The following is a 21,377-nucleotide window of genomic DNA, read 5'->3' as shown; positions in this document are numbered from 1 at the left end:
ATCCAGTTTACGTAGAACATGAATGCCATTGCTTCTCCAGTTTTGGATAGAGCTTTTATTATTGCATGGATCAAAATCTGTAATATGAGAGTCATAATTATTTTACACTTAAATACATTTGAGAATAATACCTATGTACGTCTTGTACCTACTGTAGGTTTTTTAGAACCATCCCCCTGACGTGGATGTTTTCTCTTCATATTTACACTACTGTAAGTCTGGATTAACTACTGGAGAAAAGAGACACAAATGACTAAAGCATTGGGAAAAGGAGAATTGAGCTTAATGCCAGGTAACTGTCCTTGCTCGTTAATCCCTCTGCAGTATTAAAGACAAAAAACCCCTTTGTAACAGAGCCAACAGTGGTACTAAATTCAGCCTGAGTTAAAAAACAAGAAGTAAACTACATTTTCTGACACTTTACCTCACTGCCATAAAGTGTTTCTTCAACCTCTGCACCAGAGAAAAATCACCAAACTTTTCTCAATTTATTCCTCACCCCATTTAATGAGATAAAAGCCAATGAATTAATGAGATTCTGAAGTAGTGTACAGCCCTCTCGGCTTCATGAAATAGGTTGTTCCACCTCATCTGGAGGCACTATAACCCGACAGAAGCGGACTTACAGCACCGGTTTCCTCTCAGCGATAGTCAGCTCGCTTTTTTCGGTCTCTGGGGGCAGTGCGGTTGTGCTGCCCGGGCCCGGCCGCTCCTGCTTCGATTGGAACTCCCCCTTCCACCGAACTGTCTCGGCCGGGGGCGGCTGTGGGGTCCGTTGGAGTTAGGCTCCTCCGGGAACGCGCGCCAGCGCCCTCCCTGCAGCCGTGGGGGCGGTGGCACGGGGCCCGCCGCCGCGCCAGGTGTGCGGCGGGCGCGGCGCTGCCCCCGTGTCCGCTTACAGGCCGGTAACCCGAGCGCGGCTGCCGGTGCGGCGGGGCGGGCTGGGAAGCACCGCTCCCCCCGGGCGGGGAGGGGCGCCATGGCCGGGCTGCAGGTGCGGCGGCAGCTGCGCTGCTCCCTGCTGCCCCCGCCCCGCTCCGCAGGGAGGTGCCCCGGCCGCCACCTGGGCCGCTCCCTCCCCATTGGTCCGTATGAATGATGCGGCCTTCCGGCGGCGGGGCGGAGCGTGCGCAGAAGGCCGCGGCTGGCGGCGGAGAGCCGTTGGCCGCCCCCTCCCCGCGGGCGGGCGCGCGGGGATTGGTGTGTTCGAAGAGCGGCTGCGCGTGGGCGGGCGCTGCCCCGCGCTCCCTGCTGCGGTGGTGGCGCTGGGGAGGGCGCCGGCAGCGGGGGCGCGCGGCACCCAGGTGAGGCGCGGGCGCGGGCGCAGGCCCGGGCGGGAAGGGGCGCCGGGAGGCCCGGTCGCTCTCCGCCCGCTGCGAAGCCGGCGGCGGCTGGAGCGGGGGTCGCGTCGTGGGCGCAGCGGTGAGCGCTGGATGCCAGGGAGGGGGGCTTTGCGGCGGGCAGCCGCCTGGCCTCGGTGGGGCCGCTGGGTCCCGCCGCCTGGCAGCACCTGCCTCCGCGCCGCCGTCGGGCGGCTCCGAGCGCGGCTCCGGCGGCAGCGCCGGCTCCTCCGATGCCGGCTCCGCAAGGCTGCGGCGGCCTTTATCAGCCGCCGCCGAGCGGCCTGATGTGTCGGCGAATGAACTTACCGTGCGGTCAGCTTCGGAAGGCGGCTGTTGGCATCGGGGGTCTGGTATTTAGGCTTCAAGTGATACTCCTCCTGGCAGCCGTCGACCTCCCTTCTTTGGAAACAAAAGCAAGACGTGCCTATCAAACCTGCCTTTACTGACTGACTGTCGTTGAGAGATCCCTCCTCTTGCTCTGAAACGAGTTAGTAGCAGAAAGACACTCCATCAGATATCTTTAATCGGTTGTGCCGTGCTTAACAAGGTAGATGAGGGTGGTAAATAGCAAATAAAATTTTAAGGGGAGGACCGAAACAGGCTATTAATGTAACAGGAGACAAAGGACCTGCAAACATACTGTGAAGAGCGAAGTATACAGGGAAGAAGCTCTGAACTCTTCAAGAATTTGAGTTAGAAACGTTGTGGCATGTCTAAACTCAATTGTCTTATTTAGTCTTAGTCTTATTTATCCACTAGACTGTAGCCTTTGCTGGTCTGGTTCCTCCCCTTCTTCTTCTGCTTATTCAGTTTTCCAAGGGAGGGTCGGAGTTATTCAGGGATTCTGTGTCCCTTTATTGACTTGATTGACACGATTTGTACCTCACCTTGAAGCTGTGGCCTGCCTTCTGCTTTAGAAGCTTTTTGGGCCAAATGTGCTGTTCCGGTTAGGTTCTTGCCAGCGGGCTGCAGGCTGCCTGCATCCTGGGTTGCCATGGAGAGCTGCGCAGCCGTCTCAGAAGTTAGAAGAACGTGCTGAGTCTTGCATCTCAAAAAAAAAGCAGTTAAGAGATTCCAGTCCCTCCTTAAATTTTGTCTGAAAACTTTATACCTTTTGTTTAAGTAATAATTTTATTAGAGCTGAAAATGTCAGCAAAAAGGTCATCCTCACAATGCAATCCTCCTAAAATCTTTGCTTATACATTTTTATTGTGTGTTTAAACTAATTTGTAGGCCTGTACCAATGTTCCTTCTTACTAGTTCTATTAATGGTTACCTAGACTTCAGAACTGTGGTTATGCATCCCTCTTTGGAGGGGAGGACTTTAGACTCTCAGTTCTTCCATATCAAGCTGAGACAAATCTTATCTGAAACTTAAGACAGGGTTATTGGACTAGAAGAAACCTATGTGGGTCTTGTCTGTTGCTTTATTTAAAATGTTGTTATTTAAATGCTCTTGTAACTCTTTCAGGCAGCTTAAAACTACTTAGGATTCCTGCTACTCTTGCTGGAGAGTTACTTCAGAACTTAATGATTACGTCAAAGTAATTTTTGAAAAGGTATTGATAGACACTTACTGTTTTGTTCTCGTGCTCTCACTGTTACTTGGCTTAAATTGCTAATTTATTTTTTTAATTTTTTCTGAGGTATTTAGAGGCAACCATTCTTTCTCCTCTTAGACTTTCTTTTAGTAGTCAGCAAGCCAGTCTCTTCTAGTATGAATGTTGAGTAAAAGCATTTCAAAAAGATAGCCAACTTGTTTATTTTGGCATGTTGCAGAGGAGAACAACACAATTTTGAAAATGAGTCTCACCTTCTACACCTTGTCAGGGTGGGAATTTATCCTTATTTTGCTAGAACTGTTTCTAATGTCAATTCTCAGTCTTTTCTTGTCAACAGATGACAGCAGGCCAATTTTCTAAACCAGTGTCCTTCAGGTCCCCATGCGCAATATGATTTGGAGAGCATCTTGGCTTCCCATTAGTTAGGAAGGAAAAGTTTTATTAAGAAATGGATGTTTTTTCTAAAAATAAATGCCATCTGTCTCTAGTTTTAACTATTGAACATGTGGGGAGTTTTTCTTGTTTTATGCAATTTATCTGGATTCTTCTGTTTGGCTTAAAACAGGGTCATTTTTAGTTTATTCTAGTTTTCCACTTTTTTAATTTAGTAGCAAAGGTATTTGTACTTTTCTCTTTTTGTCATTCAGTTTTTTGTAACAGTTGTGTGATCAGTTTCACTTTCCACAACTTAGCCATTCCTGCCCAGATCTGGTAACTATGGTCTTGGTTTTAGTAGTCTTTAAGGTTAACATCCTAATGAAATTGTTTATGTTTAAGGAGTAAGTATTGATCTTACGACTTTCTGAAAGATTAACCTGTTATTGCTATTACTATACCTGTGAATGAAAGAATAGCGAGATACCAGGTGAAGGAAAAAAACCCCTTAACTTTTATGTAGGCATTTAATAGCAAGTCAGCTATACAAATGATTGTATCAAAAAAATAAATTATTATTTTGTGGAAGACAGCAACATTAGGAATGTAAAATAGAGGAAAAAGGGAAGTTGAAAAACTGGTAAGAGATGGTCTTAAACATATGTAGTATTGAACAGGTGATTAAAGTCAAGCTGCCTCTTGTGACTCAAATTTGGCAGTATTTGGAGAATATGGTTCTTGTTCATACAATAAAACTTGTGTGTGTTATAAACCTTTTACTAATAGAAAGGAAAAAACTTTCATGCAGCTGAGTTACAGGGAATATAAACGATACATGATCTGCAAAGAAGTCTCTCTAAATCTTTTTTTATTCCTTTACTACTTCTGTTGACTACTTGGTTTTTTTGGTTTTTTGGGTGTTTTTTTTTTTTGCCATTGTCTTGCTGGTATACTGTTAGGAATTTTGTTCCTTGCATACAACACTTTGGAGCCTGTGCCTTACCTAGTGATCATTGGGTTGTTAGAGGACAGGATACGCAATTGTGACCAATTGTGTTTGTGTGATAATGTGTATATATAGTGCATAAATCTGCGGGCAGTGGGGTTAAAATGGAGTCCAGTTCAGTATTCATCGCACAGCTTAAAAAAAGTGTATTGACTAGCTTCTGAATAGATTTGCATCTGCATCCCAAATGCAATTTACAACTTGGTACCTCAATAGATACTGTTTTCCTTAAATCTACATAGGTGATGTGCCATAAATAAACTGTACCTGTGTCTATAGGAAGCAAACAATAAGAAAAAACATGTGTTCTTCTCCCTGTAGTATGTGTTCATCCTGCACTTTTACAGTTTTTACAGGTTGTAGCCGTATGTTGTTCAGCCGTGGACTTGTAATAGAGAAGACAGTTGAATACTTGGGAATTGAGGGGCACAGGTGATGCACCAAGAAATGCTGCTGACATTAAACTATGATGGATCATTTCAGTTCCGTAATACAGGTTCTATGAGAGCTACATCTGCTCCTTGCGGGTTAAAAACTTGCTGGAGTGCTAATAGGTTCTTTATGCTGAATGCCTGCTTAATCTCTGAATGAGCATTACAGTGTGAAATAGGAAATTTGAAATAGCAGCTATATTGCTTCACTTAAATTGCTATTGTGTTTTACTGCCAGTGATTCTAAGGATTTTTTTAATTTTCCTTTTAATTTACGGAATCTTAAGATTAATTTTCCCCTTTCTTTGCAAGATGCTTGTGCAATCTGTCTGTCGTCTTTCTTTTACTTACCAGGATCTCTTTTTAAGAGATGTCACAGGTCAAGAAGGAGCTGAGCTAAGTGGAACATTTTATTGGAGAGATTGGTGGTCAACTTGTTCTATCAGCTTAAGTGCAAATAGTCAACATCTTGTGCTGAACTTTTCCTATCTGGTGTTCTTTCACATCGTATAGCATGCTCCATTTACCAAACTGAAGGTACTTGAGTAAATGTCTTGTTGGCTCAGAGGGCCTGAGATGTGTATGTTAATTTGCATGATGAGATTGTCCCTTATAAGCAGAAGGAGCAATGTTCAAATTTACAGTCAGAACTTGGTAACAAAACTCTTACCAATTTTGTGGTAATACAATTTCAACGTATGCTAAGAATAAAAGCATTGTAAGTTATTACCTTGTTCGGAACTGTCATTGAAGTCTATTGTGGCATTTAAACACTTTAAAATTGCAAATCTCATCTTCAGTTGTGGGATGCTTGGAAAGAAGGCAGCACAATATTTATTTTCAGTCTATGAATGACAATCTGTAAAAAGTTGGGACTCGTTCTGATAAAAAAACAAAAATGAAGGAATCCTAATACCTTGATGCATTGAATGTGAAAAATTATAGGCTATTCTGACTTTGCTCTTTTTTTAAGGCAAAGAGAGGATGTTATTCTACTATCTTCTTGTATCTGAAATCTTAATCTTGCTTCATTCAGAATTAGTTTTCACTTGCCTGATTAGTTTTATTATGGGGATACTGGTTATATTCTGCTGGCACTTTGTGTTCTCTTCCTTTCTTCTTTTGTCATAGTGTGGGATTGCCTTACTTCAGGGTTTAAATAGATGGCTTACATAAACTATCTGCAGGAATATCCTTATAATAAAAATGCTTGTGGTTACTTGTGTTAGCTACACCCAGTTCTTCAACTTGCACGCTAGACAGTAATTACGTACATTAAGTAGCAAGCTGATTTCCAGCTAAATACTGATTCTCTCAGAAAAAGGATGTTCTATTCTGGAAAGATAGTCTGCGATAGAGGCACTGAGAGACCCACCTTTGCATCATTGGACACTGATGTCAGTACGTGCATTTGTCGCTTCTTTGTGTTACTCAGTATAATTATGTGTGCTAGATGTTCGTTTGTTTTTGTCTACAATACATTCTAAGACTGTAAGTCACTATATGGCCTGCATCATTGCCAGATGCCTTAAATATTTCTATTTACAAACCTATACTACATGTTTACTATGCCTTACAGGGCACCTTTGCATTTACTGAAGTTAATAGAGTTGGCCTGGAACTATGACAGTACTCTGAATATACTAGCAATGAGGATATATGTTTTTGTCACTTACATATTGCATCATTCTCCTAAGTTTCTGGCATCTCTTTCTGCTCTTAATTACTCCATTTTAAGGAATGTATTTACATTTCAATCTGATTGCTGGGTGAAAATAGGGTGTTTAGTGTGAGTAGAGCTACCAGATTCTGGCCAGAAAGTTGAATGTTCCTTAACCCAAAGTTTTAAATTTTTCTTTAGTTTTTGGTATGATACATGTTTTCTCTTGTTGCGTAGCGTATATACAGTTTTTATCTACCGCTTGGGTGTTTCGTATAAAAGGAAAAGAAAATAACCGGTAAGAATGCAGACGAGCTTCTTTCTGACTCAGAGAAGGAAGATGCTTCTGGATTCAATTATTCAGTTTGGAATAGTTTTTTTATGATCTGGCAGAAATAACTTGTGTCATTAAGACTGCTTGTGTTTTAAGGTTGGTAATTCTGGGTAATATTGAAAATAATGCTAGGCAATGCTTACTTGTTAAAGGAGGCGTTTGCACAACCCTTTAACAACAGAAGGGAAAAATGAACAAAAAGGATATACAGAGTTTAAAAGGCTTCCCACGTTGCAGACCTTTAGCATCACGTAAAGCCCCCAACACTCTATTTAAACTAGGTACTCCACAAACAGACAGGAAAAAACCTCCTCCTAATCCACACAGTAAGTGGAAAGTATATACAGGTAATGCTAGAGAGCATACAGAAATGCTCCTAGACTTTTGTTTGCCTTTAACAGAATGTTGTATAAGGCAGGGCATCTAGTCTGCTATGCCAAAAAGAGATGTGTGTGGAGGGAGAATCGGGAATTAGCCTATGTGAAAGGGTACAGAGGAAACAAACCTTCTGTTACCTGTATTTATAACCCACCATGCAGCAGGGTCCGTTGGGTTTAGGTAACCAAAGAAATAAAGGAAACCACATACAATGTTTTTAGAAATAGGGTGATAAATGTCTCCACTGCTACCATGTCTGTCATAATGCAGGACCATATTAGCAGTTAGATAATGTATATTGGGCTCTGCTGTGGAGCTGTGTGCCTCTAGTGTTCTAGTCCATGCTTTCATTTTCAGCTGTGGATGCAGTGAGATCCTCACTTCATTGTGAGCAACATTTGTCTCAGAAATGCTTGCCACCTGTTTGTTTTGGTTTTTTTTTAATCATCTCAAGATTTAAAGGATCTCATTGCTAGGACCTTTTTAAAGCTTATTTTAAAAATATAAATAGAATTTAATAAACTAATATGATTTATAATTATGTATTTAATCTCGTAAAGTAGTTGTGGCATTTTATGCAGTATTTTCATTACTTTGTTTCATATAGTTATTAATATTTTAAATAAAATTATTTTACAGTCCTATTTTGGTTTACTTTGAGCTGTTCTGCGCATACCTGTGCTCCTTTGTCACTAGTGGGTTTCTCGTCCTGTAGTCTTATTGATGACTAAATTGAAGTAAATTGATGAGTAAATTAAAATACTTGGACAAAAAAGCCTTTTCTTCCATTTGGGTAAATACAGTGCTAGAAACAAATTGGGGAGAGAAGTGAAGAATAGAATCAGTTGTCTCACTCAGGAATTTGTGACAGATAATGATAGTATTTGTGTAATTTTTCACTTAGCAGTTATTTTAATTTTTTTGAGGGGGGGTGTCATGAGTGTCATAGCTCCTATTATTGGTATTTTTCTACTCTTCTATAACCTCTGTGCTTCTGTTGACTGTCTAGAAAGACTGCTGGTTATACTGAAGTAATTAAGTATTGGGCATTAACTGGCTAAGAAGGGAGATGAGATAATTTCATAGATAATGAAGTCAAGTTTCCATACCTCCCTGTAGTAATTCTGTTCTTCTGATTCATAAAAGGTAGTTAGCTATACACCGATCAGTTCTGGTAATAAAATGCCTGTCCAGCCTTACGCTGTCAGTTCCAATTTTTTGATTCTCTTTCCAGCAAGGAGTTGATAGTTTTGTATATAAAAGATAGCTCTGTCCACATGGTTTGGGGAGAGGAGGGGAAACTTCATATTCCTTCTTCTATTAGTATGCTGGAAGTGAATTCCAGGCTTGTGGAGCAGTGGGTTGGTAGGATTCCTATTTTGTTGAAAGAACATCATGCGTGGCCCAAAGCTGATATAATACCCATTTTAGGATTGCCTGCAATATTCAGTAATGTGTCTTGGTTTCATACGGGCCCATATTTATAAGTCAGCATGGTAAATATAATTGGGGTGGAGGAGGAAACATCTGAATCAAGAACATTAGATAGTGGTATTAATTTATTTGCAGCTTGTCTGATGAGGCTGATAGCATAGGATGTGTTAGGCTGGGTCTCGCCCGTGCTCCACAGTGATGACAAGCTCTGCCGAATCTGCCTTATCAGACTCACGCCCAGGAGGAGTGTCTGAGGTTGTTGTTTACAAACCTCAGCTTTCCTGTTCTGTCCTTCCAATGCAACCTGTTAAGGTTTGGGAGCTGCACTTGGATTGTACACTGGAAGGTATGCTTGTGTCCTGCTTGTATTGTATGCTGCTAAGCCAGTCCTTTAAAAGAAGCCTGGTGGTTTATTCTGGGGGTATCTGCTATATGTAAATCCATGAGGAGAAAAAGGCAGTATTTCAGAGCAGGTATTGCTCCACGTCATCACTGACCCTGAATAAAACCTCAAGTTCGCTTCATCGGTGAAGGCGGTTTCTGTGTGCTGTCAGCTGTTGAACTTCTGTCACGAGTGGTGCAGAGAGGAGTTTGTAAAATTCAGCTTCCAAGAGTAACCCCACTGGTCTTAGTACAATGTTTCTTGTGTCTGCATAACCCACTCTCATGACTAGGGACTTGTATTGTGCTGTGCTCAAGGTTTGGAAGAAAGAGCTTTTTCCCAACCAGGCATGCAGTTATTTAAAGGTTCATTCACAGGGGAATATGTATTACTACAGAAATGCTAATGATGCTGTTTGCTATGCAATTACAATATTAAACCTGATAGAGAATTTTTAGGTTTTTTCTTTGGCTTATTTTAGGCTTATTTGTTAATTCAGGTGAATTTTAAAAACATTCTTGGACAGCATTGAAGACTAAAATTATGGTTTCTCTTGTTCTGAGTGTTCCTTGTTGTACTATTTGTGTTTATATGCTGTTTTATATTTTGAAGGTCTGGAGCCAAGCTAATCTCTGTATTTCAGTAATAAGAGTTGTCAGTGTATTTTTTTTGTTGTTTAGTCCATCTCTTTCTCCATAGGGTATGCAAAGCTCTGTTTTGTTTTTAGATAATCCAGTTCAAGCTTCTTTCCCTCTTTTTCCCCACCCATGCTATAGCCTCTTCCTGAAAGGAAATTCAAACTTAGTTCACCATTGGGAAATTTGCCTTAATCTTGAAACAGCAAATCTCTGTAGCTGGTTTTGCTAAGGAAATACAGTTTGTGCAACTGGTCAACCTCTATCTGTACTTCAGTAGCTTTTGAATCTCTCAGTCAGTGATGACTTAATTTGGCAGATGCTCCTTTCCTATGGCTTTGTGAAAAATAGCAGATGGCTAGAGAAGGCAGTACTTGGTTGTCTCCTTTAGGGAAAGGCGGAAAGAATTGAACTGTTAGACATCCTGTTTGTCAGCCCCCAAGTGACCGGTCAGCGTATGTCAGCCAGTCAGCCGTGTAACTGCAGATAAGCTAAGCAATACTTCTGATCATCTGACAAACTCCAAAAGGAAGGTACGGGTTGAGGGGAGGAGCCAATGAACCCGCAGAAATGTACTGTTTTAAGGAGATGCAGGGGAAAAAACCGTCTCCCTTTCCAACTAGATTGTGATTATTGGTTCCATATACTGCTAATAAATAGCAGTACTGGCTTTCTGTTGCGTGCCGATTCATTTTCACTTGTGTGGAAATACGGTTTTCTCTCAAAAGTTAAAATGAAGGGATCATAAACGTTCAGTGTAACTAAGAACTCCAAACTGTTTAAAGTGATTGTCTACCATTGTGATAAAATTCATAGTATGTAATCAAATCTTTTCTGAAATGGGAAGTGCCTTAAAACATGAAATGCTTGTCTGGAAGTTGTAATAGCTAGGACAATTAGCTTGCATAACAGGTTTTCGAGAGAGAAATTACAACTATTGTTTTATTGCTGTCAGGGACTTGAAGTACACTGATCAGAATTGAAGATGGGGGGAGTCTTGGTTTCTTCCGTAATTTTTCTTGAGATGAGCCTCATTCAAGTCTTAGCATATCTATACCACTGATTCAGTTCAGTGGTGTGAATGGAAGGTTGAGATGTACTTTCTTTGAATATCACCCATTAGGCCTTGGTTCCCTTTCTGAGAACACTGATAATAATTTTAGGAAAAATACTGAATAAGTGCAAATGTGATGGGGTTTCACTTTTTAAAGCATTGTTGTGTGGGATTCCTTTCAGTATGCAACATTGGTATTGTACCATGGGTTTTTTTTTTTTTTAATTTCATTGTAAAATTTGTAGAAATTAATAGATTTTTATACAATTTCAGAGAATGACGTTAAAAGTAGTTTCATAGAATTTAGTAAGGAATTTCAGTCTTAAAACCTTATGCCATGCAAACCCCAAGCTTCTATATCTATATAGCTTCTCTATGAATCTGTGATTTAATAGAAAAGAATGAAAAGTGACTTTTTGACAGTGGTAAGAACATTTTTTAGATAAAGCATTGAATTGAAGCAAAGCTGGCTTTTTACTGATGGTTTAATCCTTTAGCTGTCTATAGACCGGGTGGATCAGCCTAACTATGGCTCACCATTTTCTCCTAATAAGAGTTGATGAAATGCATGTTTTGTCTGTTGTGGGGTATAAACTGGCTGCCACATCTGATTGCCTACCCTCTGCCTTGCTTTATTTTGGGGGGCGGTGGGGTGTTGGTTTTGGTATCATACCACTGTGTAATTAGTAACATCAGTTAGTTAATTTTCCACTTCTGAAGGAGGCCCAATCTTTCTTCTGTGTGCTTTTTTCTGCTACTTTGGAATTACAAAAAAGCTAGGACTTCCTGCATTTGATAGCTGGAGTAGTAAAATCGTGCATTTTAAAGTTGTGTATACAACTTCAATTTTCTATTTATGCTTCCCTGAAAGGCAGCTCTTTAACATGGATGCAGATTTTGCATTGTTTAAAGATGTGGAGAGAATAGATTTCAAGCAACTACTTTGCATTAATACAGGTTCTTTTCCTAGTAAGCACCTAGCACTTTTTTCATGTTACATGAAGTTTCAATTAAAAATGCAAGTTTAGGAGAAAGCCTGTTTCGCTGTTAGATATGCAATAGAGTAGAACTTCTCCTGATTTCTGTTAATTCGCTAGGCTTTTCTGCTGAAGTACTGTGTCCTCGGAGTCAATTCCATGTTGATGGCCGGCTCAGGAAAAGCTTGGTCACGTGGAGATATTCTGAATAGTTAAGGTGCATCAATTGAAAGAGTGAGCTTACCTGCTACAGTATAATCCTCCCAAGGCCAGTTTAGGCTGAGAGATACTGTCTGGGGAAGGGTTCATCAGTTTCCACCTCCTCAATTTTGAATTCACCACTCTAATTAACATGCTTTCAGTTTGCTTACTGATTACATGTTGGCATGGCTGAAGGTATAACTTGAGATCCTAGTGAGTTACGGGTGAAGGAAGTGAGCTATGAAGACCGGACCTAGTAATTTTTGTTGGATCTGGGATCATGGTGTGTTGGCCAACTCGGGTGTGTCTGTGTCACCCTCCTAAGACCAGGGATGTGCCGTATGGCCAGTAAGGAGGGAAGAAAGCGGGAGCAGTGGTTCCAGCTGGTGGGAGATGGTGGCGTCAGTCAGAGGACGAGGTTAAGTATGAGGACAGAAGCATAGCTCAGATAAAATGAAGTTACCAACTGCTGATGTGAAATGTACTGCTAATAATAACTGATATTTAAATAAATATATACTTTCAAATAGAACTCTGGTTTTTTATTAAATTAGCTTTTTAATTTTTAAAAAAGCTTCTTAAATTATTCAGTTAATTACAATTACAGTATAAATATACAAACAAATTACCACAGTTGTCATTTCATGATCCACGGCAGTTGCCAAAATGCACACTTTTTAGTTTGTAGCATGTAGTAATTTGCGTGAGTGTATCCATCTGTGGAAGAGAACTTTCAATTCCCTTGCATTTGCTGAGCAGCAGGAACGCTCAGGGATGATTGTGGTAGACTGGGTGGCTTACAGCTATCTGCTTGTATGAGTTATCTGATTTGAGGTTCGGACAAACTTCCGGAGAGTAAATACCTGTAACACAGTCTTCCCAGTATGTGGGTTGCAATGGTATTGTAAACTGTATGTGTCACACTTTGTAATTGCAAAAATATACCCACACCCACTTGTTGATGCCAAATAACTCTAATGATGAGCATGGAAAGGCAAAATAGTTGTTTGACTGGGAGAATGTGGATGGGCTGTTTGAGGGGTGCTGTCAAGGTAGAGTATGATAGGAAGCATGAATGTTCACAGCTGCTACTTGATAAAACTAATGAGCGGAAAAGGCATGGCCTACATTAACAATTAAAAATAGAGGGGCTTGCGTTTTCTTCTGATGACAGCTTTAAATCTGAGATCTGTTCTTGTCTTTTGACATCTCTGCAGTCTCTTGATGAAATATGCATTTGTGAATTACACAACTACATGTTTACTTGCAAAGGAAGGTAATATTAGTACTGAGCAATAAATATGACAACTCCTCTACTAAAAATATACTTTAAAATGGGTGAAGTTTTGAATACAGCCTTTCTTTTCTGTTAATCTTTTCCCTGCTAGCCTAAACATGTCTAACGTCTAAGTGCTGGCTGCTGCAATCCCTTTGAAGCAGAGTTTGGAGCTCATATGACAGTGCTGCAGCATTTCGGAATATGAAGCCAGTGTAAAAGAAAAAAACCAAACCCCCGTACCTCCCTCCCTTTTCTTTTGGAAGCGGGGAGGGCAAAGGGGAATAGAGCTTAAATCTCTGCTGGCTTCTGTGCTCATGATGTTCTGGGTGGGATGATCTCCAGAATGGATGATCTCCAGATGGGATTGTGTCAGCCAGTTCTGACTACTGTGGGACTTCAGCAAACTGTCAGGGTTTCAGCAGTACTGCTTATGTGTAAAGCAGTTTGTGATCTGCTTTACATTATGCCTTTCATTCTGTAGGTTTAATCCTCTAAGCTTTTTGCGCGGAACTTCATGAGGCCAAAGAATACTAACAAGGGTAAATTACTCAAAGTTTCCAACAGAAAAGAGAGCATTGGTTTTTGTTAAACCTTCTTTGCTTTCTCGCTTGCCTACAGGAACTGCCATATGTATGTAGAAGTTTTTGGCTCTGGCTTTAGGTTCTTGATTGACGCTTCCTGCTTGGTAGGAGTAGTGTTATGCTTTTACATCAGCTGCAAATGGTTATGAGTTATTAACTGACTATGAGACTTCAAGCCAAGCATCTTGTGTTCCCTTTGCAGAAACGCAGCTGAATGGAGCTTAAAGGGCCACAGATGAAAGAGCTTGAACACGTTTCTGAAGGTTTAAGATGTGTCTGACAGTGACCTCCTTACCTTAGTAATAAAGAAGAGTTTTTCAACAGGAACTTAGGATATCTTTACTCCAACTTATTAATATACTAACTGGAATGGTGTTCTGACAACAGTTCTCCGTAGTAAAGTACTTACCCTACTACAGAACAGCATTATTTTCTCTACTGATAATGCAACTCAATGGAGGAAAGTAATGTTTTGATAAGCATGCGTGAAGATCGTTCCTTTCATGTGCGATACAGGTAAGACTGTATTCATTTTTGTGTGGATGACTAAGTGCTGTTAATAACAGAAAACTAAACAAGTTGAAACAAATATTTTGGGATCTAGTGTTACTGAAACTGAAAGCTAAAATCACTATTTTTTTTGCTTTTCTCAGTTTTTGAAGTATGAAAATTCACTTTTGTTATGTAGTAGATTATATTAATATCATTACATGATCATACAGTATTGGGACCGTGTGCAGTTGCAGAATAGTACATGATTGTATATCTAATAGAAAGATACGAAGTATATGTTCCTTGCATGGTAATACCTGCTCTCTCTTCTTTTAGCTTTTGGGCTGCATATGCAAATCGTTGAGTTTTGTCTGCTGAGGTTCTCTGTACTTGTCCCATTATTGCTTTTATGAATGATGAATTTTCAGGTGCGCTGTCATTTAGAGTGGTGTTTTCCTTGCCTAAAATAGAGATTTGATTGATAGATAAAAACTGCTGTGATACCTTGGACTAAGAAAGTACTGTTTTTACAAGTCCAGGGGGTTTGTGATTTCCCTTCTGAGAGCTTTTTTAATTTTTCTTCTGGAACCCCCTGTACAGACGTGGGACAACATGCTAGCGTCACAGACTCCCCCTAATGAGCCTGAACAACAGAAGCATTGTGTAGTGCATGGTATTTGGATGGCTGGTGTTTGGAAGGGTAAATCTTGCAGCTCATTCAATAGGAAGGGATGCTGGAACACTGGAATGATTGTCTAAAACCAAATGAAAAGCGTGATTCTTGTTGTGCTCCCCTCACCCTCTCCCCTGTGCATCCTTGCTTTGGAGGATTTTTCCTTGCTAGCTAACAGGAACAAAGCACTACCCTTATTTGTAAGACAGCACATGCTATGGCTTGAAATTAATTCTGAAAGCGTTCTGACAGTGTTATGTTGCTGTTAGATTGGTCTGCACTTCTGTTTCGTAGAAGTACAGTGTTAGTTCTGGTTAGCATTGCCGTCAGCAAGAGCTTTTTCATGGTCAGTAGGGAGAAGGTTAGCAAATAAACTGTAATTTACTCTCTGCTCTCTTTATTTTGTTAAAATCTTTATATGGTGGCTTTGACAGCAGGAATCCCTAAGTGTGTGAGCATGGTATTTCTTTTGTGCTAAGTGTTCCTTCAATGTATCTAGCTCCCAGCATTCCTGTAACTTGTTTACCCATCTGATCCTGATGCTCTTGGTCCTCTCCAAACCACTATAGAAGATCCTTGCTCACTCTTTAATAAATGCAGGAGCTGTTCAGGGTGCTATTATAGAAGTAAATGGATGAAGACAGCAGTATGGCCAATTGTCTGGTTTAAATTGACAAGCCAAAAATAACATCAGAAAAATGGGCAAGCACAGTCAGGGCAAAATGTCTTTACTACTTTATGCTGTATTTCAGTACAGGCTTGAATGATACTGATTAATAATAAAAATATTAATAGCTTTATTAAACCTTTCTGTAAGAACTATAATCTGATGAACATTTAAAAAACATCACAGCATAATGCTTTTAATTTTTTTAAATATTAAATTTTTCTAAAACGTAGAGAAACTGCAAATTAATGCAGTATATTGAACTCGAATTTTATGATTATTTAATTTAATAGCTATAATTTGGAAAGATTCTATTTGGTAGTAGTTAAAAATTTAATGCAGGAAAGAATAGTTCATAAATTACTGGGGGGGGCTGTTCTTTATCAGTATTTAAAATTTTTTACCTACAGCTATTGTCCCGGGCTTGTTTTGCTCTCAGACTGCTTTTTTCTTCCCACTAGTATTCCAATAGAACTGACTTTAAAACGAAGCTGGTTGCCCACTCCTAAGGAAAGGCTTTACTACAGGTCTGTTTCTTACTGTGCAAGCTGTTTCTTTCTCCCCGCTGTAGTTGACCAGTATCACTTCAGCAGCTATAAAAATGCTTACACGGGTAAAGGAAACTATTTTTTTTGTTCTTACGTTGTTTAGTGACTGAAAATAAAATGCTGATGTTAATAAATGGGACTAATAAGTGATCTGTAGAGTACATATTTGTAGAACTCACTTTTGTTGGCCTGCTAAATTCATACACCAAAAACCTTGTAACTGGTTTTATCTGGACTGGAGCAAAGGAACCCAAAAAATTCAGACATGTGGTTTCTTCATGTATATGTGTGTGTACTGTTTTGTTTCTAAGTTTGCCATCAAACTTAGTTTGACTAAACACAGTGTTCCAGTGGAGGTGTAGTTAAGTTGTTTGGAGCAGTCAGCGTGGTATGCTTCTGCATTATGTATGTAAACTAAGAATAAGGGCAGGAGTCAGGAATAGTATGTCATCTTTATGATAGGATGCTGTGGCATTAGTAATTTTCTGCATCTGAATTAAAGAACTATAATAGGTTTTTTTGTTTTTTGTCTAGTTATGTTATATGTATTGACATGTTTCATAGCAAATTGCATGGGAGCCCCATTCCCCCTCAGTGGCAAAAAAATCCTTAGTGGGAATTGAACACAGTAAAATGAAATTAATTGTGTTTAGAGATTGTAGTAAACGATCCATCTTCTTGCCTTCTTTTATTGCCTTATTTCTTACCCATTTTCTGTTCTTTATTGTAAGATGAGAACAGCTGAAAGAAGAGAGACTCCAAAATGGGAGAAAAAACCAGGGAAGCTAGGGTGGAGGCATATGCATAGGGTGTATATTCTTCTAAGTATAAAGGTTCGAAAGAGAATGTGAAGAAGGTCAGAGAAGAACAAGGGGAAAAAAAGAAGAAAAGGGGGGGGGGGGAGGTGAGGGGAGCCAGGCAAGATGAAAAGCTTAGAGGGACAGATAAGGATGGGGTAGTTTTACAAATGAGAAATTATTCAGGAGCTGCCAACCTTTCAGAGAACAGGTCCACGCAACTATAAACAGAATAACAAAACAAAGCCCTGTATGAGTATTTCCACAGTAATATCTGGAAGAACATTATCCTGTTTAGCAGGAACAGAATTTCGTTAGTACACAGATGAATGGGCCTTGTTCTTTTCTCGTCTCTGCGGATTCAATGTGTCTTTTGTTTAGCCATTGGGTGTTGAATAAATAAGTAATTCAATTCAGCCCTGGGAACAGAGAAAGTAATTTCATATTCTCCTTGTAACTATTTAATGACTTCCTAAAACATTGATAACCTAGCCCTGTCTAGTCTGCCAACATGCTATTTAACTATTAGTAGTGACAGTTAAAACATTCCTAAGAGGTGATGGTTTTTTGACTGGAGAACACCTATGTAATTTTTTTATTTTTTATTTTTAAGTTGTGTTAATTTTCATAACAGTCCTTTAAGTAATGGAGGGAAAAAAGAAACAACACCAAACCAAAATCAAACTTCCTCTGAGTCCAGTTTTGGTACTTGATGCATAAGCCTAGCAAACTTTTAAAATAACTACTAAATTATTTCATAGCTTTTATGTAATGCAAATAAAATATTAATATTGGGTACAGGCAACTGTGGAAATAAATATTTAATTTTTTCTGTTTTTTTTTTTATAGCTTGCTTCGACTTTGAAATTGTAGAAGGTTAATAAGAATGGATCCAAATGGAATTATAGCTTTAATTTGCTGTACAGTTTCTAGCAACCTGTTAACATCTAGAGTTGAACTCAAGAGTAGTGCTAAATTTTGGGTTCTTTTTCACTCAAACAATTACTAATTCCCATTCTCATTTACTTCCTGTAATTCTGGTTGAATTGAAACGCTCTGTAATAACAGCTGATGTTCATCAGCCTGGGTGTATGCCTTAGCTTCATAGTTATTTAAGTTCTGTGTGGAAAACCCCCAAACGTTTCACTTTTGTAAGTTGTATTAAGACTGGGGTTGCAAAATCAAAAGATTACGCTTCAGGTTCCTTGATGAAATGGTAATGCTGCCTTGGCATTTGGCAGTCTTTGGCATTGTGTGAAATTAATTGATTGCAGTATATCAGGAAAATTACCGGTCCATAGCATTCTCTGCTATTGTTTCTGTAGCTTTTTAAACTGAGCCTTTTCTTCATATATTAGGTGGCTGATGCATCACAGTAGCAAATCAAAACATGAATGTTCTTTTAATGAGATAAATTCACTTACAAAACTGGAGTCCAGTATAGTGTTTTGACTGTTATTGTCACATACACATTTTGCTGAAAGCTCTACCCTTTTTAGCCATTCAAGCTAAAAATCTAAAGAAACGAATGTGATTGTGTAATGGTCTAAATCTTCGCACTAAGGAGCACCATATTTTCTAGCTGTCACTTTAATTGGACATGTCAGTTAACATGAGGTGCCCGGGGAGAACCTCTTTGGATAGGATTAAGATTACCCAATGAAGTGTTTTAAGCCTTAAACCTTCAGTTGCTGATGGTGTAATCATTCCTGCCTGTACTTAACTGTACTTAATCATTTCTGCCTTTTTCTGTCTTACATTGAACACATGCACAATGTAATAAAAAACAGGTTGTGTGTTCTAGCAGATAGGAAAGTTTTTTAACTTCTCTGAGAAGAGTTTCCAAACCTAAAAATATTGCATGTGTTATGGATATCCAACCTGAGAAGTCGGGCCTGGGAAGAACTTCATGCCTGAGTTATCATTTGCTCTCTGCATCTTTACCAACTACCAAGCGTACAGTGTTTTTAATTGCAAAAGTTAAATATGTCTGTCATCTCGTTGTGCTTAAGTTGTGGAATGTCGAAGACCAGCAGGTATGGTACTATTTTGTGTTAGTAGCTTATTTTACTTATGATCCAGTTACTTTCAAGAGAACTAGAAGAATTTGGATTTTTCAAAAATGTTTCCTTCTTGCTCAGATTTGAGTAGAACGTTGTATAACCTATTTTTTTCCAGTTTAGGAAAATTATGAAATGTAAATATTGCAGGTATGTTAAATACTTCATCACTGTGTCTTGTCAAAACAGCTGTCTTCTGGTGTTGCCGTTAAAGTAACTTTTGGAACAGCAAACATTTGATCTTTGCTATTATTGATTTGTACATATGAAGCAAAACGGTTTTAGGAGTAGAATTCTAAATGGTTTAGTCTTGCAACCAGGTAAATATCAAATGACGATGTAACAAGGGTATCTCTAATTACATAAAATGTTCTGTTTTGAAGTGGAAGCCCTTATACTTACTGTGTAATCCATCTTGAAGAAAAATTCTAAACTATACAAATTTACGAGGTTGACGTCCACTTTTTGGCAATATTAGCACATGCTTTTTAAACACTTACAGAATGTCTCTTGCTGAGTTTGCTTTTTGAAAAATCTTTTAAATGTAGAATGATGGCGTTTTTGTGAGCTTTTTAAAATGCATGTGTCTTGAAAAAACTAGAGAACCTTCTTCAAGATCAAGATCCCGAAGTCTCCTTCCTTCTCATCCTCCTCTCCCCTACCTCCCTCGCATCTCAGAACTGGAAAGTAGGAAATGTTTGTATAGAGTCATTAACGCTTATGGAAATGTTACCTTTTGTACACCTGAATCCACAGTAACAAAAATACATATGAATGCTTTTTGGCAGCTGCATTTCCCTAACAGCTTCTTTGTCTATTGCTCAAAATGTAATTTTCTGCAAATTCTGCTGTAAGTTCATTCATTAGTATCTCCTTTACTGCTTGCAGTATTTTGTGTCTGTATAATTACACAATTATTTGCTCATAATAATCAAACATATTCCAGTGGCTTCTGGAACGATGGTATCTCAGTTAAGTAACTTGAATTGACGTACATTCTGTTAATTCAGTCTAGATTTTTTTTCTTTACGCTGTGAGAATTTTCATAGCGGTGCTGCTGTAGGAAATGGTGAAGTGCCAAGGAGTGTTGAATTACATAGGGAACAACTTTGGTAAAAATAGTCATGGTCTTTGATACACAGGAATATTTGAATTTTAGTATTTTTTTTCCATAAGACATTTTGCAGGTAACTATGGTATCAACCTAAAAATAAAAGTGCTTATGTTTGCCAAAATCAGTATTTGCCAAGAATAGCTTGATTTTTAGGTCACTTTTCTGAAATTATCTAGATGGTGAAAAGTCTGTGGTTTTGAATCCTACAGGTGCTATATATGGACAAAGCAGTGTTTGGATTTCCTCCCTGAGACTTAGAAAGAAAGGAAGAAAGGAAAGAAGTTGAAGCTATTTGTTCTAATGTTATGTTTGCTCATCACTGTTGAAGTTGCAATTTCCATTTCAGCATTAGTTTCTGTAATACTGTAGTACCAAGCTCATTGCTTGGACTGTGGTGCTGAGTCCCTATCCTAAACAGAGACCCTCTGAGTAAAATAACCTCTTCAGAACCCAGGTTATTGGACAAAGTACTACATTTAGAGTGACCGTTTTTCTTTTTACTTAAATTGTGTAGGATGGAGGCTTCCTGCCTAGAGCTGGCTTTGGAAGGTGAGCGCCTGTGTAAAGCAGGAGATTGCCGAGCTGGTGTGTCTTTCTTTGAAGCAGCTGTTCAGGTTGGAACTGAAGATTTAAAAACACTCAGTGCTATTTACAGCCAGTTAGGCAATGCCTATTTCTACTTGCATGAATATGCAAAGGCCTTGGAATACCATCACCATGATTTAACTCTTGCAAGGTAATCTTGTGTCTTTCTTTAACCATGTTCTCCATTTCATCCCGGTCTTGTAGAGATGAGCAGTTGACTGCTCATTTTCCTACCAAACCCTGCTATTAATAACTGATAATGAGTGTGTGTGGTGATGGCAGAGGGCCAGGGGGTCTGGCAGGTAACTTGATTGCCATGTAACCTGGGAGCTAATACTTGGTCTAGCACCATAACCCTAGTACTGACTGAGGCCTCACCAGGTTTGTGGATAATTAACTGGCTTCTTCAAATCCACCCTTTCTTTACCCTTTCCTGTTTCTAAAGCTCAGTCTTTCTGGTTCTCCAGAATGTTAAGGTGGCTGTCTTGTTAATTGGACAGAACTCATTTATGTTTCTCTGTGTAAAACTCATAATATAATATTGTGAAATCTAAAAAACCTATGCATTTTATACACTATTTATGCACCTGACTTTTAATGATTTGGTATAGATCCAGTAAAAGACACAGCCACCTAATGTGCTTAACCTCAATTTAGGCAGAGATCTATTCTTCCCCCTGCCTTAACCTGCTCAAGTGCTGTAACCTTGTGGGAACTTCTTTTGTTGTGGTGTTCCCCAGCTATCAGAGTCTGAGTGGTTCAGTGGCAGTTATTTGCCTTAGTCTCATTTAGAATCTAGAAATGTAGTA

At 39.4% G+C, this 21,377-nt stretch overlaps 1 protein-coding gene across 1 annotated transcript in view; it reads left to right on the top strand.

Annotated features, from left to right (window-relative positions):
- The first annotated feature begins 13,858 nt into the window (after positions 1–13,858).
- GPSM2 (G protein signaling modulator 2) overlaps positions 13,859–21,377 on the top strand; it is a 19,012-nt gene continuing 11,493 nt past the window's right edge. The window contains exons 1-2 of the mRNA XM_009812807.2: positions 13,859–14,148; positions 20,498–20,719. Coding sequence (XP_009811109.2) covers positions 14,087–14,148; positions 20,498–20,719 — 284 coding nt within the window. The 5' untranslated portion in view covers positions 13,859–14,086. The remainder of the gene's footprint in view (positions 14,149–20,497; positions 20,720–21,377) is intronic.

The sequence above is a fragment of the Gavia stellata genome, chromosome 10, assembly GCF_030936135.1.
Source record: "Gavia stellata isolate bGavSte3 chromosome 10, bGavSte3.hap2, whole genome shotgun sequence".
Lineage (NCBI taxonomy): Eukaryota > Metazoa > Chordata > Aves > Gaviiformes > Gaviidae > Gavia > Gavia stellata.
Note: the sequence above shows the minus strand (reverse complement) of the source record. Positions and strands in the feature narration are given on the sequence as shown.